The sequence below is a fragment of the Bos grunniens genome, chromosome 3, assembly GCF_055505025.1.
Source record: "Bos grunniens cultivar Pamir isolate PY7600 chromosome 3, Bosgru_T2T1.0, whole genome shotgun sequence".
Classification (NCBI taxonomy): domain Eukaryota; kingdom Metazoa; phylum Chordata; class Mammalia; order Artiodactyla; family Bovidae; genus Bos; species Bos grunniens.
The window spans coordinates 102,724,567-102,748,928 of NC_141167.1; the positions used below are offsets into that span (position 1 = coordinate 102,724,567).

The following is a 24,362-nucleotide window of genomic DNA, read 5'->3' on the forward strand; positions in this document are numbered from 1 at the left end:
AATATGCTATCTAGGTTGGTCAGAATTAGATAATTCCTGACTTGTGGTTTGAAGACTGGAGTGGACAGAAGGAAAAGAAAGAGGAGGTTTTTGTTAATGTTTGTGTGAATGTCAGGAGATGGAAAGTAGGAATGGAACTATTAATTTTAGTTTGGGGAATGTTGAGTTTGGGACCACAGATGAACACTATGATATTGTGGGAAATAAAAATAATGAAAGTTTCAGTTCAAGGAGATGAGAACTAAGTGATACTTAGAAGCAAAGGTACCTATAAATTCACAGCACAGACTCTGTGCATGAGGGATAAATGTTAGGGATAATCACTACTTTTTGTTGCCCTGAATAGGGGAAAGGTCTTGCTAGATGTTTGATTATGTGTGTTTCAAGTGGGGCTTAAGTTACAACTTTTTAATGTATCTCCTTTTAAGATTAAGTTACTGGACCAAAAGAGGCATGATTTGTAAAGCCTATAAATACTACTGTTACGAAGCCCATAAATATTGTTAAATATTCCCAACATAGACTACCAGACACCAACATATAAAGAAATGAATCTATCTTTGTTGTGAGATTAGCACAGGACATTTTTCTTTTCCAGTGTGTAAGATGGTGGTATGGTTCAGTCCCTAAGTCACGTCTGACTGTATGACCTCATGGACTACAGCATGCCAGGCTCCTCTGTCCTCCATATCTCCTGGAGTTTGCTCAAGCTCATGTCCACTGAGTTAGTGATGACACAGGATTAATAACGGATCTGCACTCTTTATTCTTTAAAAGTAAGTTGGCTGGGCTCTGGTTCTAAGGGAAATGCCATAAAGCCCATGTTGTTGTCTCTGGAGAGCTTGAGTGGGTGGTTGGGCCATGTCCTACCACATTGGCTTGCTTGCCTGTTGGGGAGCAGGGCATTGCAGCAGCATTCTCTCAGCCTCAGTATTTGGTAAACAGAGGCCCCAGTGAGAAGAAATTTGCCAAATTGGCTGGCTTCATCAGTATCATGAATAACATTCAGAAATAGTGATTTAAATTCACTACCCAACTATAGTTGAATCTACAGTCTACCCAGGGATTTATACCCAGGGTCAACTTGCAATCATGCTGGGAGAAACTGACTGCAGAGCCTTGTTGACAAGCTACATAAATACAAAGAAAACATTGTGTGATGTGATTCTTATGGTCCAGGAACGAAAGGTACCTCATCATGTTGTCCTTGGTGCAGCCAGTCATTTTTTTAAACTTTATGCTCACAACTCACATGCTTAAATCACAGACCTTTGAAATAGAACTCAAAGCTGCTGCATCTGACATTATCAAATAACTTGTGGAATTTGCTTATACCATGAGAATTTCTGTGAATAGCAACAATGTTCAGTCTTTGTTAGATGCAGCAAACTAGTACCAGACTGAACCTGTGAAGAAAATTTGATTTCTTTTCTTGGCTGTGCTGGGTCTTTGTTGCTACATGTGGGCTTTCTCTAGTTGCAGCTAGTGGGGGCTACTCTTTAGTTGAGGTAAGCAGGGCTTCTCATTGCGATGGCTTCTCTTGTTGCACAGCATGGGCTCCAGGGTGCTTGGGCTTCAATAGCTGTGGCATGTGGGTTCAGAACTTGTAGCTTGCAGACTCCAGAGCATGGGCTCAATTACCCCATGGCATGTGGAATCATCCCTGAGCAGGGATCAAACCCATGTCCCCTGCATTAGCAGGCAGATTCTTAACCACTGGACACCAGGGAAGTTTGTGTGTTGATTTTTTGGAAGAACAAGCTGATGCTTCAAACTGTCTCAGTTTAAGTGTGCTAGCAGAGTGTCTAGACTGTCCCGAATTAAAAGAAATAGCAGATGACTTTATTCATCAGCATTTTATTGAACTGTATAAAATTGATGAATGTCTGCAACTTGATGCCAAGCGAGTTACACATCTCCTCAACCAGGACACTCTGACTGTGAGAGCAGAGGATCAGGCTTCCCTGGTGGCTCAAACAGTAAAGAATCCACCTGCAATGCTGGAGGCCTGGGTTTGATCCCTGTGTTGGGAAGATCCCCTGGAGAAGGGCATGGCAACCCACTCCAGTATTCTTGCCTGGAGAATTCCATGGACAGAGGAGCCTGGCGGGTAACAGTCCATGGGGTCACAAATAGTCGGACACAACTGAGTGACTAAGCACACAGCACACAGTCTGGTGGTTAAAATATGGTGAACCTAATCGGCAGCCATTTATGGCTGACATCCTTGTTATGGGCTTCCCTGGTAGCTCAGCTGGTAAAGATCCGCCTGCAATGCAGGAGACCCCAGTTCGATGCCTGGGTCAGGAAGATCTGCTGGAGAAGGGATAGGCTACCCATTCCAGTATTCTGGCCTGGAGATTTCCATGGACTGTACAGTCCATGGGGTTGCAAAGTGTCGGACACGACTGAGTGACTTTCACTTTTTCTTGTCAAAGTCAGGTTTCCACTTATAACAAAGAATTTAAGTAAAACAGTACAAACTGAACCACTTATTCAAGATAATCCTGAATGCCTTAAGATGGTGATAAGTGGAATGAAGTATCATTTCCTGTCTCTAGAAAATTGAGAAGAACTGGCAGAAGGCAAAAGGCCCAGAAGAAGGAAACATGACTATTGAATAGCCCTATTTGGAGGCTCCCAACCACAGTCTTGTAGATATTTTTTAACCCAATGTTGAAAAGAGAAGCATGTTCTGCATAAGCCTGGGAATGAGCCTATAACTTCAAAATACTCTTTTGATGTCTTTGCTCTTATAAATGGCCCATACTTAATGCTCTTCTGTATACCCAACCCCAAATTTTTAGACTTCTAGTGAAAAATTAAGTAATCGGGGAAATAAATATCAATAAAACATCCTCATTTCATCAATTATTACTTATTCCCTACAGCTAATACCATTAGAATTCCATTACAATACTAATTAATATTTCTATTAAAAGTATCAGCCTTGGACTTCCCTGGTGGTACAGTGGATAAGAATCTGCCTGTCAATGCAGGGGACATGGGTTTGATCCCTGGTCCAGAAAGATCCCACATGCTGCGATGCAACTAAGCCAGTGCATCACAACTACTAAGCCCATGCTAGAGCCTGGGAGCCACAACTACTGAGCCTGTGTGCTGCAATGACTGAAGCCTACACACACTAGAGCCTGTGCTTCACAACAAAAGAAGCCACTGCAATGAGAAGCATGTGCTCTGCAATAACTAATATTAAGTTAATTGTCTTTATTATTTTAATATTAAAATAATTGGGGAAGCTAATTTTATTGTAAATTATTAGTTACCTTGAATCTTCCAAAGTGAACATTATTTCATTATTCAATTCAAGTAGACTGCTTAATACTAAGTACTGTATAGCAATTGTTTCAAAATTCTTAACATTTTCAGAGATGTTAAAATAGTTTTAACTATCACAAATGGAATCCATTTGTGCGTGTCCTATAAGGGCCTAAAATGATTATTTTCACCTAACTGATCTCCTTCAGAGAGGGCAATTTAAGCAGTACAATTTAATTTAATCATCTAGAATTAAGTCAGTATCCTTATAAACTATTATTTTTACATATTCCTTAGATATAGCTAGCGAGAGGCAGCAAATATTTGTATTAATTGCTGAGTAGAAAATGATAAGAAAGAAAATCTTATTTTTTCTAGTAGATAAAGAAATCTTGGATTGCTATACTAAAGTGAAATGATACTGTTCTTGTCTTTGTCCTTTCAGGAAGCCTGCTGAGTCTCCTCTCCCCTACCTGCACCTGTTTTTAAAGTTTTCAAGTGCTTAAAGATAACTTGAAGATAACTAAAAGATAATTTATCTGAATCCAGTGCTCTGTTCTCTTAGTATTGGTGTTTTCAAATTGTAACATGGGAATGACTTATGATATTAATGCCTAATTGCCTAAGTTGAAAAAAAAAAATAAAAACAAGGTACAACAGCTTTTAGTTCATGCTCAAAACAGAGTTGTTCCCTCCTCTATGGACCCTTAGTACTTCCCTTAGTACATTTATTTTAAAATTTTGCACTTTCATTCCTTTCTCCCAAATTAGACTTGAGCTCTCTGAAAGCGTTGTTTCTTATTCATCTTTACAGCATTAGAAACTGATGTCTGGCATATTGTTAGTACTTGATTAATATTAATTGAATATATCAATGAATCAAAACATAGGGATATAAGAACAGGCAATATTTATTTATTGAGAGTCTCTTGGTCAGCAAGGAGATTAAACCAGTCAATACTAAAGGAAATTAACCCTGAATAGTCATTGGAAGGACTGATGCTGAAGCTGAAGCTCCAATACTTTGGCCACCTGATGCAAGAGTCAAGTCATTGGAAAAGACCCTGATCCTAGGAAAGATTCAGGAGGAGGAGGGGGCAACAGAGTATAAGATGGTTGGATGGCATCATCAACTCAATGGACATAAGTCTGGGCAAACCGAAGGGGATTGTGAAGGACAAGGAAGCCTGCTGTGCTACAGTCCATGGAGTCCCAAAGAGTCAGATATAACAGTGACTGAACAACAAAAACAATGGGAGAGTACTAAGGGTACGTAGAGGAGGAAACAGTTCTCCAACAGGCCAGAGTTATTTAGGGCATCCCTGGTGGCCCAGGGGTAAAGAAGCCAATGCAGGAGATGCAGGCGACATCCCTGGAGCAGGAAGATCTGGAGAAGGAAATGGCAACTCACTCCAGTATTCTTGCCTGGGAAGTCCCATGGCCAGAGGAGCCTGGCGGGCTACAGTCCATGGGGTCACAAGAGTCAGACAGGACTTAGCGACTTCACAACAATATTTAATACTAACGCCAGACACTGCTGTTACATACTTGCCTTATCTCATGTAAATCTTGTAACAAGTATTAAATGTGAGGAAACTGATCCTCCTGGTTATTTGCCAGACTGCTTAGGTTCAGATTCCAACTCTACCACGTGTTTTCTTAAGCACGTGACCTTGCTTAAGTCATAACCCTTCTTTATTAGTAGTAGTGGTAATACTTTGACTTGCTGACGCGATTCAAGCATCCTGCACACTGCCTCAAAATCGTGTCACCCTCCTGTCCAGTTTCTTATGGCTTGACTCTCAAGACTGAAAGATCTGGTGACCTTGTTAATACTGATACCTTTTGGAGCTAATGTTAGCTTTCATTCTGAGGTCAGTTGGCTGAGGAAAGGGATAAACAGCTGAACATTACCCCTTATCCGGAGAAGGCAATGGCAACCCACTCCAGTACTCTTGCCTGGAAAATCCCATGGATGGAGGAGCCTGGTAGGCTGCAGTCCATGAGGTCGCTAAGAGTTGGGCACGACTGAGCGACTTCACTTTACTTTTCACTTTCATGCATTGGAGAAGGAAATGGCAACCCACTCCAGTGTTCTTGCCTGGAGAATCCCAGGGATAGAGGAGCCTAGTGGGCTGCTGTCTATGGGGTCACACAGAGTCGGACACGACTGAAGCGACTTAGCACCAGTAGCAGCAGCATACCCCTTTATCACAGGCTAGTTCCTAACGAAAAAGTCCTGCCTTTCTGCCCATTTTCGCTGCCCGGCTACCTGGACTCACCCGCGCGGGTTGCAGATCCGTCGATAGCCGGGGGGCGCCTTCCCGCCGGCCGCGCAGAGCCCAGATCGAGCGAAGTCCCGCGGTGCAGCTCCTCAGCATGGCTTCCAGAAGTAAGGGAGCTGGCTCGCGCCAGCTGAGGTAAAAGCTACTCGCACACGCAGCTACCAACCCGCCTGCTCTTCCTCTTTAACTGAGGCGCTGTGAGGGCGGGGCCTGGCGCGCCGGTGGGAGGTGTCACGTGTCTCGAAGGGGCAGTGGGAGGGCGGGGCAGTGGGAGGGAGGGGCGTGAAGGCAAGCGCGGCGTCGGTTAAGGCCTTTAGCTGTCCTCCTGCGCCTGAGCCTTTTCTGGGGAAACTGTTTAGACTTGTGAAGGCCACTGGACCGAGGGGAGAACGGCAACAGCGGCCGCGCGGCCTGGGGAGGGCGAGGAGGCCAGAAGTGCGGGTCCGCGACTATGGCTCAGCCCCCCAGCCCCGGCACCTAAGCTGGTGAGGATTCGCTGGTCTTTTCCCCATCTCTTGCTGCTGCTGCGGCCGCTGCTAAGTCGCTTCAGTCGTGTCCGACTCTGTGCGACCCCATAGACGGCAGCCAACCAGGCTCCTCCGTCCCTGGGATTCTCCAGGCAAGAACACTGGAGTGGGTCATCTCTTGCTGAAGTGAAGTCGCTCAGTCGTGTCCGACTCTTTGCGACCCCATGGACTGTACCTTATCATGCTCCTCCGTCCATGGGATTTTCCAGCAAGAGTACTGAAGTGGGGTGCCATTTCCTTTTCCAGAGGATCTTCCTGACCCAGGAATCGAACCCAGGTCTCTCCCGCATTGTAGGCAGACGCTTTACCATCTGAGCCACGGGGGAAAAGTCTGTCCTGTTTCCTAATAGTTCTCCCTCCCGCCGCTGGTGGCGCTAGTGGTAAAGAACCCGCCTGCCAATGCAGGAAACGTAAGAGACGCAGGTTCCATGAAGGAGGGCAAGGCAACCTACTCCAGTATTCTTACCTGGAGAAAGAATCCCATGGACAGAGGAGCCTGGTGGGCGACAGTCCATGGGGGCGCAAAAGAGTTGGACATGACTGAAGAGACTTAGCACTGCACTGCTGGCAGCTGACTTAAGCCCTCAGGCGGGTAGGAGCGCACACAGAAGATTGTAGGAATAGAATATTTTTCTTGGAGACCACCCCCCCACCCCCCACACCCCCCCCACACCCCCCCCCACACCCCTGCACACATATCTTTAAGGGAGTAGAGCTATAAAAGTCTTTAAGTCTGACTTTCTCAAAAATAGAAATTGTAGCAACACCTGAAGGATGCAGTCATCTCTTAGCTCTGGAGACCTAACAGCTCAAAGTCCAGTGCACCACCTAACACCGTGGGTGGGTTTGTGCTTAGTGACTCAGTCTTATCTGACTCTTTGTGACCCCTGAAGACTATAGCCTGCCAGGCTCCTCTGTCCATGAAATTTTCCAGGCAAGAATACTGGAGTGGGTTGCCATTTCCTCCTCCAGGGGATCTTCTTGACCAAGGAATCCTGCTGGGTCTCCTGTGTCCCCTGTATTACAGGTGGATTCTTTACCTGCTAAGCCAAGGGGGAAGCCCTGTAACACTATATACTTTTAAACTGTACCTGTCCTCTTATTTCTTCATTGTTGTATTAAAAAGAATATATCAAGTTTTACTTGTCACCAGGACCTTCTCTTTTAGTAGGAGTCACTTAAGTTAGAAGTTATTTGAGGTTACCTTGTATCCTGCTCACAAAGAAAATGACCCCAGGCTAGTAATGCGTTGAAACGGGGCTTGTACAGACTCTTTAAAATGGTAAGAATTTGGCTAGCCAATTCTTAAACACTTCCATTATTTAAAATGTAAGTTATATAAACTTACAGTTAATAAGTTGTATTTTAAAAATGAAGGTATTGTTACAACACCCCTGAGTTAGTCCCCAATAAAGGTTCTTCTGCCTGGTATCTTGGAGCCAGTAGGAGATCAAGTCTGGTTCATAATCAAAGGAAATCAAAAAATGAAGAGATATGAGCTCCAGCTCTAGAGTACTTGGGTCTTCCTCATAGGCCTTTGGCCTGGCTGCTTCATAGGGTTCTTGTCAGCAGGGAGGGGGTGGGTTCTTGGCAAGCACCTGCCCCCACTTTTGCGGCTCAAGCTTTCAGAAGGCAATGTAGGGAGGGGCAGCATACCTGCCCTGGGCCTGATAGCTATCTTGAATTGCAATATTGCTTGCAGTGCTTCTGAATATGGTTCCTGGAGCTGAGGTGTGGGGGCACAGCCTTTTTGCACTAGGAACTCTGGTCTGAAAGGCCTGGTGTAAAATCTCTGCACATGGGCATCCTGTGAGCAACTGAAACTAGACTAAGCACAAAGGAAAAAGGTTAGATTTTATTTTCCTACCCAGATTTTATTTTCTGGGAATTGTCCGTGGGCTTCGCTGGTGACAGTATTAGATACTAAAAACTGTTTGTGTTCTTGAAGTATATTTCATCACTGATTACAGTTTTAAGTGGAAGTTGACTGCCTTTTCATAGCCACAAGCAATTATAAGTGCTGTTCTAATTCTGGTGTATGAAACTTAAAAAAATATTTCTTTAGGAATATAATGAAATACCAACAATCGTTTAGCTCTGTAATAAATTATTAGTTCTTTTAGAATGTAAAAAACCTGCTTAATTATTTTTAATACACTTTGCTGTTGTATGTTCTCTTGAGGTTATCTCTGTCACATTTGTATGGTGGGAACACTAGGCACCCCTTCCAAACATTGCATTTGGTCACATCACAGTGGTAGCTTAAAACTGACTGACAGGGAGTATTCATTCAGATACTGCAACTGAGGGCTTTCCTTTCTTACTTTATTAAATATTCACCAATATACCACAGTCTTAGTTTTAAGTCTTAAGGGTTACTAGAATTGCTTACCCCCAGAACATCCGTACACAAAGTTTTTCTGCCAACACAGCTCTGTAACTACTCACACAGTAAAGGTGGGACCGGAGGAATCATCAAGAGAGATTTATCAGAGATAAACAAACTTGGCTTTGGGTTTGGGTCTAAGTTCAGAGATCCTCAGTCTATTTTTTTGGTGAGCAATTAGTATTTTTATTTAAAATATCTTTATATAAAAATCAGATATTTTGCTTGATTGGGGCTTCTCAGGTGGCTCAGTGATAAAGAATCCACCTGCCAATGCAGGAGACTAGGGTTCAATCCCTGGGTTGTGAAGATCCCCTGAAGGAAATGGCAACCCACTCCAGTATTCTTGCCTGGGAAATTCCATGGTCAGAGGAGCCAGGTGGGCTACAGTCCATGGGGTCACAAAAGAGTTGGACATGACTGAGTGACTTAACAACAACAACAGTTTTCCATGATTATGTGAACTTCTCCATCAGTTTGTCAGTAGGAAAGAATGCCCAGTATTTTAAATCCACAATATTAACTGGGGGTAAGGTATACCATTCTGAGACAGATGGAATTTGAGAAATAAAGCATGCAAGAATGACTCAAACTGAAGATGATTTGGCATAAGGGGTGGCTGTTGATGTTCTGTAATTTTAGCAGACTGCCTAAGTTGTCTCCTTTCCAATACAGTACTCCAGTTTCCTCAGGGCATGGATGGTGCCAAATTGTCCTGTTAATTATAGTACTTCTTTTACTAACTCACACAAATTGCTTCGATACTTCTTTGGCAGCAAGAGCCCAAAGTATCCTGTTGTCTTTCCACGTCGTGCGTGCAGATAGTGGCACATTATAAATCAAATCCATAAATCAAGATGACTTCTCTTAATAAATAAGATAGTTTATACAGATAACTTAAAAGTGTATATATATATATATATATATATATATATATATATATATATTACATGTAGTTAGAATCCATCAAAACCCCTAAATAGACTCCAGCTCTGCTGAGATTGTAAAGGTACCAACAGCTCTCCTAGGTCAGTTATACTCAATATAACTTCTGCATATATCAGATAGCAGCAATGTATTTGGCCCAGTCACCCACACTGTGACCTAGAGCCTTCACCAGATATTTTTCCGAGGTATTCATGTTGACAACACATACGAAATATCTGGCCAAGTTTGGAGGGAGATGGGGAAGGTGACAATCTAGCAATAGAATTGGTAGCCTGTGGATATGGAAAAGTTTTTCTTTGGTGTTTGTGTGGCTTATATAAAGAATAAATTTTCTTCCTTGTTTTTGATAGAACTATAACAAAATAAGCCAACTGTATGAAACTTAATAGTATTTTCACCATTCTCCTTTAATATTGTAAACAGCTTTATTGAGGTTAAATGGGGACATATAATAAACCCCATGTATTTAAAGTATACAAGTTGGTAAATTTTGATACACATACACACCTATGAGGGCTTCCCAGGTGGCCCTAGTGGTAAAGAACCCACCTGCTGATGCAGGAGACATAAGAGACATGGGTTCAATCCCTGGTTGGGAAGATCCCTTGGAGGAGAGTATGGCAACCCACTTCAGTATTTTTGCCTAGGGAATCCTATGGACAGAGGAGCCTGGCAGGCTATGGTCCATAGGGTCACACAAGAGTCTGACATGACTGAAGAGACTTAACATGTATGAACACATACAGCTATGGAACCATCACTGCAATCAAGATAATGAACCTATCTCACACCCACAAGTTTCCTCCTCATGTCCTTTGTAAACTCTTCCTCCTACCCTCTAAGTGAACACCGATCTGCTGTCACTTTAGTTTGCATTTTCTCAAGTTTTAAATAGAATCATATAGTATATACTCTTTTTTTTGAGATTCATCCATGTTGTTGCTTGTATCAATAATTCATTCCTTTTTATTGATTAGTATTTCATTGTCTGGATGTACCACAATTTTCCCATTCACTTGTCAATGACCATTTAGGTAGTTTCCAGTGTTTCTCTATTACAAATAAAACTGCTCTGAGCACACGTCTTTATATGAATAAATGCATTCTTTTCTCAATTCAGTTGTCCTTGCTCCTGGATCAAAAAATTGATTTTTTTTTTTTTTTTTGCCACACCAGAAGACTTATGGAATCTTAGTTCCCTGACCAGGGATTATACCCTTGCCCTCTACAGTAAACGCATGGAATGCTAACCAGTGGACTGCCAGGGAATTCTTTGGTTATCCACTTTTGTGTATTGGTCTGGATTCTCTATTCTGTACCTTTGATCTAGTTACCTTTCTTAACACTAGCATCATACCGTCTTGATTCCTGAAGTGTTGTGACTAGTCTTGAAATTATTTTCAACTTTGTTCTTTATCAATGTTGTTTTGGCTATTCTAGATATTTTGCATTTCCATATAAATTTTAGAATCATTGTGTCAATATCTACGAAAAACCTCTGGGGTTTTGAATTGATATCTTAGCAAATTGAGTCTTCTTATGAACAAATTATATCTTTAAACAAGTTTTCTTATGAACAAGTTATTTTTCTTCATTTATTTAAATCTTCTGTAATTTCCCTCAGCTGCAATTTGTAGTGCAGGTTTTATACATCTTTTTTCATATTTATCTTTAGGAAGTTTATATATATTGATGCTATTAAGAACATTTAAAATTTCAATCCCTGATCATTGCTTGTATAGAGAAATACACTTACTTTTTAATATATTGATCTTATATCTGTAAACTTTAAATTCATTTACTAGTTCTAGTAAGTTTTTAATAGATTCCTTAGATTTTTTTACAAATATGATCATGTTATCTGAGTTTTACTTCATCTTTTACTATCTGGACAGCTCTATTTTTTTTTTTTTTCTTTATTGCACTGTCTAGGACTTCCACTACAATGTTGAATAGTAGTGATGAAAGCAGATATGCTTGTCTTGTTGCTGATCTTAGGGGGAAAGTATTCAGTCTTTAACCATTAAAGATGATGTTAGCTATGTGTTTGTTGTAGATGCTTATTAACATAAGGAGAAATCCTACCTAAAGTTCCTCATGTGCGGAGTTTTTATTAGGAATGGATGTTGGATTTAATCAAATGCTTTTTCTGCATCTATTAAGATGATCGTGTGTTTTTTCTTTCTAAATTTGTTTATTATTGTGAATTAATTAATTTTTGTCTGCATTGGGTCTTTGTTGTGGTATGTGCGAGTTTCTCATCTCAGTGGCTTCTCTTGTTGCAGAACACAGGCTCTTGGCACTTGGGCTTCAGCAGTTGCAGCGTGGAGGCCTTAGAGTGCACAGGCTTCAGTAGTTGTGGCAAGGGGGCTTAGTTGCCCCATGGCATGTGAGATCTTCCCAGACTAGGGATCCAGGGATGGAACCTGTGTCTCTGCATTGGCAGGGGCATTCTTAGCTACTGGACCACCAGGGAAGTCTACCCTGATTGATTTTTGAATGTAAAACTAACCTTGTTTTCTTGTAGTATCTTTTTCTAGATGTGATATTAGAATGATGTTGGCTTTATAGAATGAGTTGGGAAGTATTACCCTTTCCAATTTTCTGAAAGAGCTTGTGTAGAATTGCCTTTTTTTTTTTCAAAAATGTTGGGTATAATTCACTAGTGAAGCCTCCTGGGCATGGAGTTTACTTTGTGGGAGGGTTTTCAACTATACATTCAGTTTCTTTGATAGATGCAGGACCATTCCTACTGTAAGAGCCTTACAATAGTGTTGTTTCTTCTCTCATGACATTTATGCTCTTTTTATCACACATTCTACATTTTAAAGTATTAAAAACCCTCACATTACATTGCTACTATTTTGTTTAGGCAGCCATTTGTCTTTCAAAGAATTTAAATAGTAAGAAAAAAATCTTATTCATTTACCCATGTAGTTGTCATTTCCAGGGTTGTTCATTCATTTGTGAAGATCCAGCTTGAGTACTTCCTTTATGTTCTTGAACTATGTATCTATGTGTGTAGTGTGGGGGTCTTCTAGTGGGTTCTTTGGTAATGAATTCTTTCAGCTTTCATGTGTTTGAATATGTCTTTATTTTGCTGTTACTTTTGAAAAATTTTTGCTGAGTATACAATTCTGTACTGACAGTTTTCTTCCCCCTAGTATTTTTAAGGCACTGCTCTACTATATTCTCACTTGCATAATTTCTTTAAAAAAAAAAAAAAACTTTTAATTTTGTATTGGATAAAGAATCTGCCTGCCATTGCAGGAGACTCAGGAGTTGTGGGTTTGGTCCCTGGGTTGGGAAGATCCCCTGGAGAAGGAAATGGCAACCCACTCCAGAATTCTTGTTTGGAGAATCCCATGGACAGAGGAGCCTGGCAGGCTACAGTCCACGGAGTCACAAAGAGTTGGACATGATGAGCAAGCAGCACTCACATAGCTTATTAACAATGTTTTGATAGTTTCAGGTGGACATTGAAGGGACTCAGTCATACATATACATGTATACATTCTTCCCCAAACTCCCCTCCCATCCAGACGGCCACATAATATTGAGCATTGCTTGCATTATTCCCAATGAGAGATCTGATATCATCCTTATTTTTGTCTATATATGAGATGTCTTTTTTCTCTGGATGCATCTAAGATTTTCTTCTTGTCTTAAAAAAAAAATTGGTTATGATGTGCCTTGATGTATTTTTAGTATTTCTGGTATTTGGGGATTCATTGGGATTCTTAGATCTGTGGATTAATAGTTTTCATCAAATCTGGAAAATTTTTGGCTGTTATTGCTTCAGCTATATTTTCAGTTCTCTCCTCTATTCTCTTTCTTTTAAGGACTCCAAGTACTTAGATATTAGGCCATTTAACATGGTCTTACAGTTCACTGATGTATTTTTCTTTTTGAGTGTCATTAAAAATTCTCTTATCTCTGTTTCATTTTTGATAGTTTATATTGCTATACTTTCAAGTTAATGAATCTTTTCTTCTGAAATATGTAATCTGCTATTAAGTCCCATCCAGTGTAGTTTTCATCTAAGAGATTGTAACTTTTATCTCTAAACATTTGATTTGGATCTTTTTTTAAATATCTTCCATATCTCTGCTTAACCTATTGAATTTATAGAATTTAGGTGTAATAACTTTTAATGTCATTTTATGCCACTTCTTATGTCTGTGTCAGTTCTGACTGGTTTTGATTGGCTGTTTTTTTCCTGTACCTCTGCATGCCTGGTAATCTTTGTTAAATGAGGAAGAATTGAATACCAGACATTGTGAATTTTACCCTGTCAAGTACCTCATTTTTGTATTCCTATAAAGCTTGAGCTTTGCTCTGGGATGCAGTTAATTTACTTGGAAACAGTACGATCCTTTTGAGTCTTGCTTTTGAGGTTTGTTAAGGAAGGACAAGGGAGAAGGCAATGGCACCGCACTCCAGTACTCTTGCCTGGAAAATCCCATGGACAGAGGACCTTGGTGGGCTGCAGTCCATGGGGTCGCTAAGAGTTGGACACGACTGAGCGACTTCACTTTCGCTTTTCACTTTCATGCATTGGAGAGGGAAATGGCAACCCACTCCAGTGTTCTTGCCTGGAGAATCCCAGGGACGGGGGAGCCTGGTGGGCTGCTATGGGGTCGCACAGAGTTGGACACGACTGAAGTGACTTTAGCAGCAGCAGCAGAATGGACAAGAGCAGTGCTGAGTCTACAGCAAGGTTTCTCGGCCTCAGCACTATTGACATTTTGGGCCAAGTAATACTTTGTTGTCAGGGGGGCTGTCCTGGTCACTGCAAGATATTTAGTAGCATCCTTGGCTCTCCACTAAATGCTAGTAGCACCTTGCCCCTAGTCCTTACAAATCAAAAACGCCTCGAGATGTTATAGACATTGTTCCCTGGGGGAGTGGAGCACAATTTCCCCTCACTAAGAACCATTAGTCAAGGGCTAATTATTTCCCATTACTGAAGAAAGACTGTTGAATACTCTACCCCATGCCCTGTGAATCATGAGGTTTCCCAGTATCAGCTGTTGGGAACAGGCTGTCTTCCCAGCTTTCTGTGAGTGCTGAATGCTCTTTACTCTCATTCTCTCAATAGTTCTCTTCCCAGCATTTTTGGGATAGTTTCTTCACACAAAGGCACCAAACAATGCTCTGAATACCCTCCGCAGATCTCCAGAGTTCTTTCTCTGTACAGGTCTCTCCTCTCTAGCACTCTGTCCCGAAGACATTAGCCACCTTGAGTTCCCCGTAATCTCAGCTGCACTTCCTCAACTCAGGGACTCCAACAGCTTCCCCTGAGTTCCCTCCCCTGTGCAGGAGCCTGGGAGCCCTCTGAAGTTAATTGCACAGCTCTCTTTATTGCTTCCAGTCTCTCAGGGATCACTGTTCTTCACTGGCGGATCTCCAGTATCTTCAAAATTGTTGTTTCATATATTTTGTGTGGTGGTTGGTGGTGATTTTTGTAGGGAATGAGGTAGGGTCAGAGTTCTTTAAGGTAAAAAGGTAAATCCAGTTAACAAACTGCATCTTGGACCAAAAACCAGTCCTTTAATTTTTAACTTAAAACTGGGTGCCTTATTTCCTGGTAAACTGTTTTTCTCCCTCTCTGGTTAACTTTTATATTACATAAAAACTGCAACTTAGACCTCTTTATAAAACAGAAGTCAGAATTAATGTGAATGTGTAAGCTATAGTGGACCTTAGATATTCTTGAAAGTTAAATTTTAAGACCTTCACAGATTTCCAAAATTTCCAATATCACCATTGAGGAGGAGCAGAATATGTGACTCCAAAATACACCACTTTGACATGTGAATTATTTTGAGTTGATAAGGCCCAACAGACTCTGAAAGAGCTGTTTACTTTCCCTTTAACTGCCTAAAAGAATTTAGATTGATGGCAGAAAAAGAGCTAATACCAAAGATAACTTTTTATCAGAGAGACTTAACTACATGGTATGGCAAGCAGTTGCTTACCATGCACTTGCTCTTCTCATCTTACTGTGAATTGTCTTCCTCCCTTTTGAAACCCCAGACCCTTCCCCCTTCTCCTTAGCTGAGGGTGGTGTATAAGCCTCAACTGCTTGAGTATTTTTGTGTTTCATATCTTTGGGGCTCCCTTATGCGTGAAATTTGTTTCTCTCCTGTTAATCTGCTTTATGTCAATTTAATTACTAGGTTAGCCAGAAAGGAAGAAGGGGAAAGTTTTTCACCTCTAAACCATGTATACCATCTCCTGCAAAATTTAATAAAGTAGGGAATTCCTGGTGGTTCAGTGGTTAGGACTTAGTATTCTCACTGCTGGGGGCCTAGAGTTTGATCCCTGGTTGGAGAACTAAGATCCCACAAACCTCATGGTGTGGCCAGAAAAAAAAAATTAATGAAGTATAATGGAAAATATTTAAGAGGTACCTTAATGAACCATGAACATACATGAATTTTTTTTATTATTATACTTATTATATAATGAGGCAAACAATAAGATGTATAACTATTTTAAAGTAGAATTCAAAGAGAAAATATATAAATGTATAATCAGATACACTAAAATGCATTTGTTACTACAAATATAAATTTGCAAGGCAATAATTGCAAATTACTACAAATATACAAGACAAGTGCAAACACACAAGACAAAGTTAATTTCCCTCATCAGCAGTTATTTGCATTGTTGTCCATTCTCTATGTGAACATACATGAATTTTGGGTTAGTCTCAAATTTATATTTCCTGGTTATAAATCTAGGAATCACCTTGGACTTCTTATTCCATACCACTATACCCCATGCACTTAGCAGATACTCTTCAGTTAATCTTGTAAGCCAGTTGTCTTCACATTTTTGTTTTTTGCTAGAATAACCTTAAAATAATTTTGAAAAGTTGTTTATTGTCATACATCTTAAAAGTGATATTAAATTTTTTTCTCATAAATAGTTGTAAGGTTTATAATTTTTTGTGTATTATATAATGAATATGTACTTTATATTTTTGTCAAAATCTTAGGGCTGCAGATTAAGCTCACTTAAGTTTTGGAAAATGTTTGCCATATGAACTAATTGGTAAAGTCAATCCTCATTGGAAAATCAGTCAGGGAAATCAATCTTTCTATTAGAAAAAGTCTGTAATTTTTCAACTCAAATAATGCTGTTAATATGTATCCTTTTAATGGATAGCCATTTCACATTTGAATTTTAAACTGAATTCTGAACCTGGCATTTATACATAGCCTAAGTGTGCTGTGCTTAGTCACTCAGTCATGTCCGACTCTTTGCCACCCCATGGACTGCAGCCCTCCAGGCTCCTTCTGTCCATGGGCATTATTCAGGCAAGAATACTGGAGTGGGTTGCCATGCCCTTCTCCAGGGGATTTTCCCGACTGAGGGATTGAACCCAGGTCTCCCACATTGCAGGCGGATTCTTTACCAACTGAGCCACAAGAGAAGCCCATATGTATCCTTGATGACAATAAAAATGCTGCCTTGTTTAATATTTCTTGCTGAATTTCTCTCTGATTTGCTATTATAGGACTCTTCCTCAGAAAGAATGTATTCTTGAATTGTTATCCCCAGGACAGTGCACCAAAGTGAGATGCTAGATGGGTGAGAGTGCATAGCAGGAGAAGGGTGACTGTGAGAGGGGAGGTTGGAGACAGACTGCAGGCTAATTTTCAGGTAGATGCAATCCATTTGCATTGTTACTATTTTGATACAGTATCTAGAATTGTGTGCGTGTGTTTTAATATTTGTTTATTTATTTTGGTTTCTTCTGGTCTTAGTTGAAGCACAAGGGCTCTTTTACAATGTAGATGCTTGGTTGCAGCATGTGGGATCTAGTTCCCTGACCAGGGATTGAACCCTGGGCCCCAGCTTTTGGAGTGTAGAATCTTAACCTGGAACTACCAGGAAAGTCCCTGTTGTGTGGTTCTTAAAGTGATTTTAATCACATGGGGGAAAGGGAGATTTCTACCTTGGGTGGCTGGGTAGAAGGTGGTATTATTTGTTCAGTTGCTAAATCAAGTCTGACTCTTTTGCGACCACATAGACTGTAGCCCATCAGGCTCCTCTGTCCATGGGATTTCCCCGGCAAGAATACTGGAGTGGGTTGCCATTTCCTTATCCAGGGTATCTTCCTGACCCAGGGATTGAACCCAAGTCTCCACGAAATCTTTACCTCTGAGCACCTGGGAAGCCCGGAAAGTGTTATTATTTCCCAACTATTGTTTTCTAGCTATTGAAAGGTTATTGCTGAGCCATGAAAAATACCGGGATTCTTGGCCTCTGGAAGAGAAAAATTCAATCCGGGGCCAGTGACGAGGCTTGATCACTCATAGCTATTGTGTAATAAAGTTTTATTAAAGTATAAAAGAAAGAAAGCTTCTGACGTAGACATCAGAAGGGGGCAGAAAGAGTGCCCCCCCTGCTAGTCTTTAGCTGGATGTTATATAGCTACTCAGTTCAGTTACTCAGTCGTGTTTGACTCTTTGTGATCCCATGAGCCGCAACACGCCAGGCCTCCCTGTCCATCAACTTCCGGAGCTTACCCAAGCCCATGTCCATTGAGTCGGTGATGCCATCCAACCATCTCATCCTCTGTCCTCCCCTTCTCCTCCTGCCCTCAATCTTTCCCAGCATCAGGGTCTTTTCAAATGAGTCAGCTCTTCATATCAGGTGACCAAAGTATTGCTGTTTCAGCTTCAACATCAGTCCTTCCAATGAACACCCAGGGCTGATCTCCTTTAGAATGGACTGGTTGGATCTCCTTGCAGTCCAAGGGACTCTCAAGAGTCTTCTCCAACACCACAGTTCAAAAGCATCAATTCTTCGGCGCTCTGCTTTCTTTATAGTCCAACTCTCACATCCATACATGACTACTGGAAAAACCATAGCCTTGACTAGATGGACCTTTGTTGACAAAGTAATATCTCTGCTTTTCAATACGCTATCTAGGTTGGTCATAACTTTTCTTCCAAGGAGTAAGTGTCTTTTAATTTCATGGCCGCAATCACCATCCGCAGTGATTTTGGAGCCCCCCAAAATAAAGTCAGCCACTGTTTCCACTGTTTTCCCCTCTATTTGCCATGAAGTGATGGGACCGGAGGCCATGATCTTCGTTTTCTGAATGTTGAGCTGTAAGCCAACTTTTTCACTCTCCTCTTTCACTTTCATGAAGAGGCTCTTTAGTTCTTTTTCATAAGGGTGGTGTCATCTGCGTGTCTGAGGTTATTGATATTTCTCCTGGCAATCTTGATTCCAGCTTGTGCTTCTTCCAGCCCAGCGTTTCTCATGATGTACTCTGCATATAAGTTAAATAAGCAGGGTGACAATATACAGCCTTGATGTACTCCTTTTCCTATTTGGAACCAGTCTGTTGTTCCATGTCCAGTTCTAACTGTTGCTTCTTGACCTGCATATAGATTTCTCAGAAGGCAGGTCAGGTGATCTGGTATTCCCATCTCTTTCAGAATTTTCCACAGTTTATTGTGATCCACACAGTCAAAGGCTTTGGCTACTAGCAGTCTGCTAATTAGAGAAAGGAAATTTCTCGAAATTCAGAGTGGCACCAGTCCCTTCACCCACAGCATGGATTTTGAGATAACATCGACACAAGGTGAATCATCCTGGGCCATAAAACGAATCGTGAAGAAAGGCAGGTTTCCAAGCAAATATATGGTTTCATTAACATAGGAAAGCAACTGTATGTGTAAAACATACTGGTTTGTCAAGTTGGTTCTGAGTCTTAGGCGGAACCAACTTGAAGACAGAGTCCAGGGTAAATACATAGTTGATTAACATAGCTTAATGAAAAACATTTCCGTAAGAAAAACGCATTGGTTAGCTCAAGGTTTGAGAAAAGTTAAGTTCAGGTGGAACCAGGTGTTGTCATGGCAACACAGAATTTTAAGAGAAACCTCCTCTTAATTTTGTATCGAGAAGGGAAAAAAATCTGACACTTGTAGTTTGTTTCCTCCAGCCGCTTAAGAGAGAGAGAAAATCGTCTGACACTTGCAGCCTATTTCCTCCATTTGGAGACTCCTAGCCTTCCTTCCTGTTACCCTCTCAATATCCAGGTCTCCTTTCGTTTCTGGGAACATCCCAGGCTCTGTCCTGCCTCAGGGCCTTCTTGGATGTGTTCCTCAGCTGACGGTGCTTTTTCACCCCGTTCACTACCTAGCCAACTCCAACTAATCCTTTGCTGGCTAAATAGTTGTCTCTTTCTTTCTTTCTTTTAAAGGTTTTTTTGATGTGGACGATTTTTAAAGTCTTTATTGAATTTGTTACAGTATTGCTTCCGTTTTATGTTTTGGTTTTTTTGTCTTCAAGGCATGTGGGATCTTGGCTCCCTGACCAGGGGTCGAACCCTCACTTCCTGCATTGGAAGCCGAAGCCTCAACCCCTGGAGCACCAGGGAGGTCCCTAACTGTTGCTTTCTTAGTGAGGCTTTCCCTGACTAAAGTGCTTACTGTGTGTTAGACACTGTGCTAAATGCTTTACATACAACGCCTTACTTAATCTGAATGTGGTCCTCATTAAGTTCTCCCATAATAGCTGGAACTTTAAAGTACTTATTATAGTTTACAGGTAAATGTATATTTCTATGCCTCCTTCAAATGACTGTAAGCTTTCTCTGTGTCTCTTTGGCTCATCCCTGCATCCCTAGTGCCTAACTCAGTAATTAACTGATCTTGGGCACTCAGAAAATAGTTGCTGAATGAACAAATGAATGGGAAACATTTGGAAAGTAGGCTGGGGCTTTTTATTTTTCTCTCTCAACTCACTCTTTCTTTTCTCATCAATTGTCAATTTAAACACCTTATTCTGATGCTCCCAACTTATCTCCAGTGAGTTCTCTTTACTTAATCATCTGAATAATTGTGTGAAATAACCATTGTTATCTCTGTTTTATAGTTAGAACACCTGGAGAAAATTATATCTTCCAGTACTATCATCAAATGTAGGGTTTTGTGGATGTTATAATGCGTTCCTAAGACGGATTTACTATATCACTCTCATTAGAGAGTGCTGGATCAGTCTTTTTCAACATGACTTGCATTGAATTCAGAGTTAAAGACTCCTGTAAAATTTGTTATGTAGACACCTGGATTGATCTAAGTATTAGATAAAGATTCTGGTAGTGAGTTGGGTCTGTTGAACTGGATAAACAGCATTCTTTACAGAATTAAGATTTAAGAAAGTTTATTTTTGCCTTGGTAGGCCATGAGTAATAAAAGGTACCATTTATAAATACTATACAAATTTTAAAGCACCCACATGTTACTAAAGAAACAAATCCACTTCTGTAGTTGTAGCTTTCCTATAGGCCACACTTTCTTTCCTGTTGTATAAAACCCTTTAGGATTAGATATTAACTCAAATGCCTTAAGAGTCTTGAAAAGCAAAGCTGCAAGAGATTAACATTCATACTGTCCCTGTGTGAGTTACTGAATCTCTGAGCAAGTGAAGTCTGAGTTAAGTCACGAGGGGCAGGAGTTGTCCCAGGAATGAGGCGGGAGAGGACATTGCAACTGCAGTGTGTCCAGGTGTCATCCTCCATGCCGGAGGACAGCACTGGGCCACTCACTCAAGGAACTGCTACCAGTTTCTGTGGGGTTGGGACAGGGAGGTAGAGAGAGATGAGGCTGCAGAAGCAGGCAGAGCCTTCAAGATCCTGAAGGACCATTACCACTCATACTATTAATAATATGCCAGGGGGTTACTCTGGGACTCTGGGCAGCAGGAGCCAAGGAGGACTGCTAGCAGAGCAGTGACATTGTTTAATTGACATTTCAGAAAGATCATGATGGAGACCATCAAAATTATATTGGAATTGGGACTTCCCTTAGCAGTCCAGTGGTTGAGACTTCACCTTCTAATGTTGGTGGTGTGGGTTCGATCCTTGGTTGGTTGGGGATCTGGGGCCCCAGAGGCCTCACAGCCAAAAAAACAAAACATAAAACAGAAGTGATATGGTAACGAATTGAATAAAGACTTAAAAAATGGTCAAAAAATCTTTTAAAAAATTGCACTGAAATTAAGATACACTTGAGACTCTGTGGGGGTGGATAGGAGCAAAGGGATTTGGTAATGGATGAGGCCTGGGGCATGTGAGAGAGGAGGAATCTGGGTGTCACTTGGTTTCTGAGCTTGGATGGGGGATGGTGGAAGGTACTCTTCAAAGTGGGGAAAGGAGAAATGTTTGGGGGCAGAGAGAAGAAAGGTGAGCTCTGTTTTAGACATACCTGTGGAGATGTCCAGTGAGCAAATAAAAAAGCCAGGAATTTGAGAGAGCCCTGAAAATGCCCATTGATTTAATTACACAGAACATATTAGAGACCTCAACAAATGCTATTTAGATGAAGTGAGGCTGGAGGCTAGACTGGAGGGCGTGGAGGATGAGTAGAAAGTGAATATACATATGCATGAAAGTTGCTCAGCTGTGTCTGACTCTTTGCAACTTGTGGACTGTAACCCGCCAGGCTCCTCTGTCCATGGAATTCTCCAGGCCAGAATACTAAAGTGAGTAGCTGTTCCCTTCTCCAGGGGATCTTCCCAACCCAGGAATCGAACCCAGGTCTCCCATACTGGAGGTGGATTCTTTACCAACTGAGCCACCAGGGAAACCCTGTGAATAGATGCGTACAATCAGGAACAAACTGTTCTTCAGACAGCTTGCCCTGAGGAAGGGAGAGGGCAGCAGCTAGGGGGTGAAGAATTGTTTTTAAAAATAAGGATCTTTCTTTTTTTGGCACTTTTTTTTTTTTTTTGGATACAGAGACAATATCAACTGTACATGCTAAGAAAATTTAACGATACAGAAATTATAAAAATAAAAGTGAAAACTTGTCTGCCTATTTTTTGACCAGACTCTTGAGCTGTGGGCCTGGCACCTACCATTAAGCACTCTCCACTTCTGGCTAATCCAACCAGTCCATCTTAAAGGAAATCAGTCCTGAATATTCACTGGAAGGAGTGATGCTGAAGCTGAAACTCCAATACTTTGCCCACCTGATGCGAAGAACTGACTCATTTGAAAAGACCCTGATGCTGCAAAAGATTGAAGTCAGGAAGAGAAGGGGACAACAGAGGATGAGATGGCTGGATGGCATCACTGACTCAGTGGACTGAGTGGACTCTGGGAGTTGGTGATGGACAGGGAGGATTGGCGTCCCACAGTCCACGGGGTCACAAAAAGTTGGACACGAGTGAGCGACTGAACTGAACTGAACTGAACTGACTTCTGGCCCATTTCTATTTAAACCTACTCAAGCCTCTTTCACCCAATATTGAGCAATCAATAATGATAGTAGAAACCCTCATTCCTATAACACTATCCCATGGCTACCCCTTCTCTTTCTACCACAGCCAAACTTCCCAAGGGGAGAAACAAACACATTTTTCAACTCATTAAGTTCAGGCCCCAGGTACTCTTTGAATTGTCATTCACAGCTACTAAATTCAGTAGATATTTGTCAAGCCTTATCTTATTTAATCTCTTCATAGCAGTTAACAATATTGATTACTTTCCTTTAAACTTCCTTTTCTCTTGGTTTCCTCAACATTATCTTATCCAAGTTTAATTTCTATGTCTCTGGAAATTTTCCTCATTGTGCAATCATTTACTTTCTTTCTTTTTAAAACTTCTTGGCTGTGCCACGTGGCATGCAAGCTCTTAATTCCCTGGCCAGAGTTCAAACCTGCATCGTGTACAGTGGAAGCACAGTATCTTAACCACTGGACTGCCAGGAAAGTCCTTGGAGTAATTTACTTTCTTACTAAATTTTTGAACATCTGTCCTTTGCACTTTTTTCTTTTCATGTGGCACGATCGGGCAAACTTGATTACTCTTTAACTACACTGTAATACAAAGGTTGGGTTCAAACAGACTCTGTCTTCTACTGGCTGTTTCGTATTTTCAAATAATGATCAATACTCCAATTTTCTGATACCAACTGGGTGTTCAATAATTTAATTCAATTAAAACTCCAACTGCTTGGAGTCAGCACACACCTTGGATTAAGGGCTTAATCTCCCAAGACTGCTCCCATTTCAGATACCGGCTGCAAATGGGGTGCCCAGCTTACTACCACTTCTGCCTGGCTGAATTATAAATTTAGAGAGTCTCATGCCCCCTCTCCCTGTACACCCTGCCACAATCCAGTAACTCACAAAACTCAGGACAGCATATACTTTCCATAACAATTTTATTATAAAGGATAGAACTCAGAGACAACCAAATGCAAGTCTGGGGTAGAGATGCGAGGGTGGAGAAGCGTTGGCCCAGAACTTCCACGCCCTCCCAGCCCATCAAGTTCACCAACTTGAACTCTCCCTCAAACCTTGTCAGAGTTTTTACTTGAGGTTTCATCATGTAGGCACAACCAATGAACTCATTTGTCACTGGTGATTGAACTCAACCTCCAATGCCTCTCCCTCCCTAGAGGTCAGGGGGTGGACTGAAAGTTCCAAACTCTAATCACATAGTTGGTTCCCCAATTCTAAAGATAATTTAGGGTCTCTACCCTGAGTAATACTCTTCACTAACCTCATTAGTATAAATTCAGGTATGGTTGAAAAGGGCTTGTTATGAATAACAGAAGATACTCCATCACTCAGGAAATTCCCTTTATGTCTGGGTATTAGACTCACTTAGGTCTTTTTCCATCTCTGGTTGTTTCTTCTGTCTCCTTTGAAAGTTCATCCCCTTTTATTAAACCTTTAAATGTTGGCAATATTTAAGATGTGCTTGGTTCAATCATTCATTCATGTATTGAGTCTACTCACTAAAGTGTTAATTAAACATCTACTATATATCAGGTTCTCTTCTGAAAGCTAGGCTTAAAGCAGTGAAAAAGATATACAAAAATATTTTAAAGTCTTTTATGGGTGTTATTAATATGATGCATTCCTCAGAAGATTCTGTTGTATGGTTCTCATTAT

At 41.1% G+C, this 24,362-nt stretch overlaps 1 protein-coding gene and 1 long non-coding RNA gene across 4 annotated transcripts in view; one reads left to right on the forward strand and one right to left on the reverse strand.

The window, feature by feature from the left end:
- Positions 1–5,720, reverse strand: part of THEM4 (thioesterase superfamily member 4) — a 49,314-nt gene extending 43,594 nt beyond the window's left edge. For all 3 annotated transcript variants that reach the window (XM_086392732.1, XM_086392734.1, XM_086392733.1), the window contains exon 1: positions 5,562–5,720. In XM_086392732.1, the coding sequence (XP_086248858.1) occupies positions 5,562–5,660 (99 nt within the window). In that variant the 5' untranslated portion in view covers positions 5,661–5,720. The remainder of the gene's footprint in view (positions 1–5,561) is intronic.
- A 115-nt stretch (positions 5,721–5,835) lies between these two features.
- On the forward strand, positions 5,836–24,154 carry LOC147376473 (uncharacterized). The gene is made up of 2 exons (XR_015161012.1): positions 5,836–6,049; positions 22,289–24,154. It is a non-coding gene; the product is annotated as an uncharacterized LOC147376473 (long non-coding RNA).
- Positions 24,155–24,362: the final 208 nt, after the last annotated feature.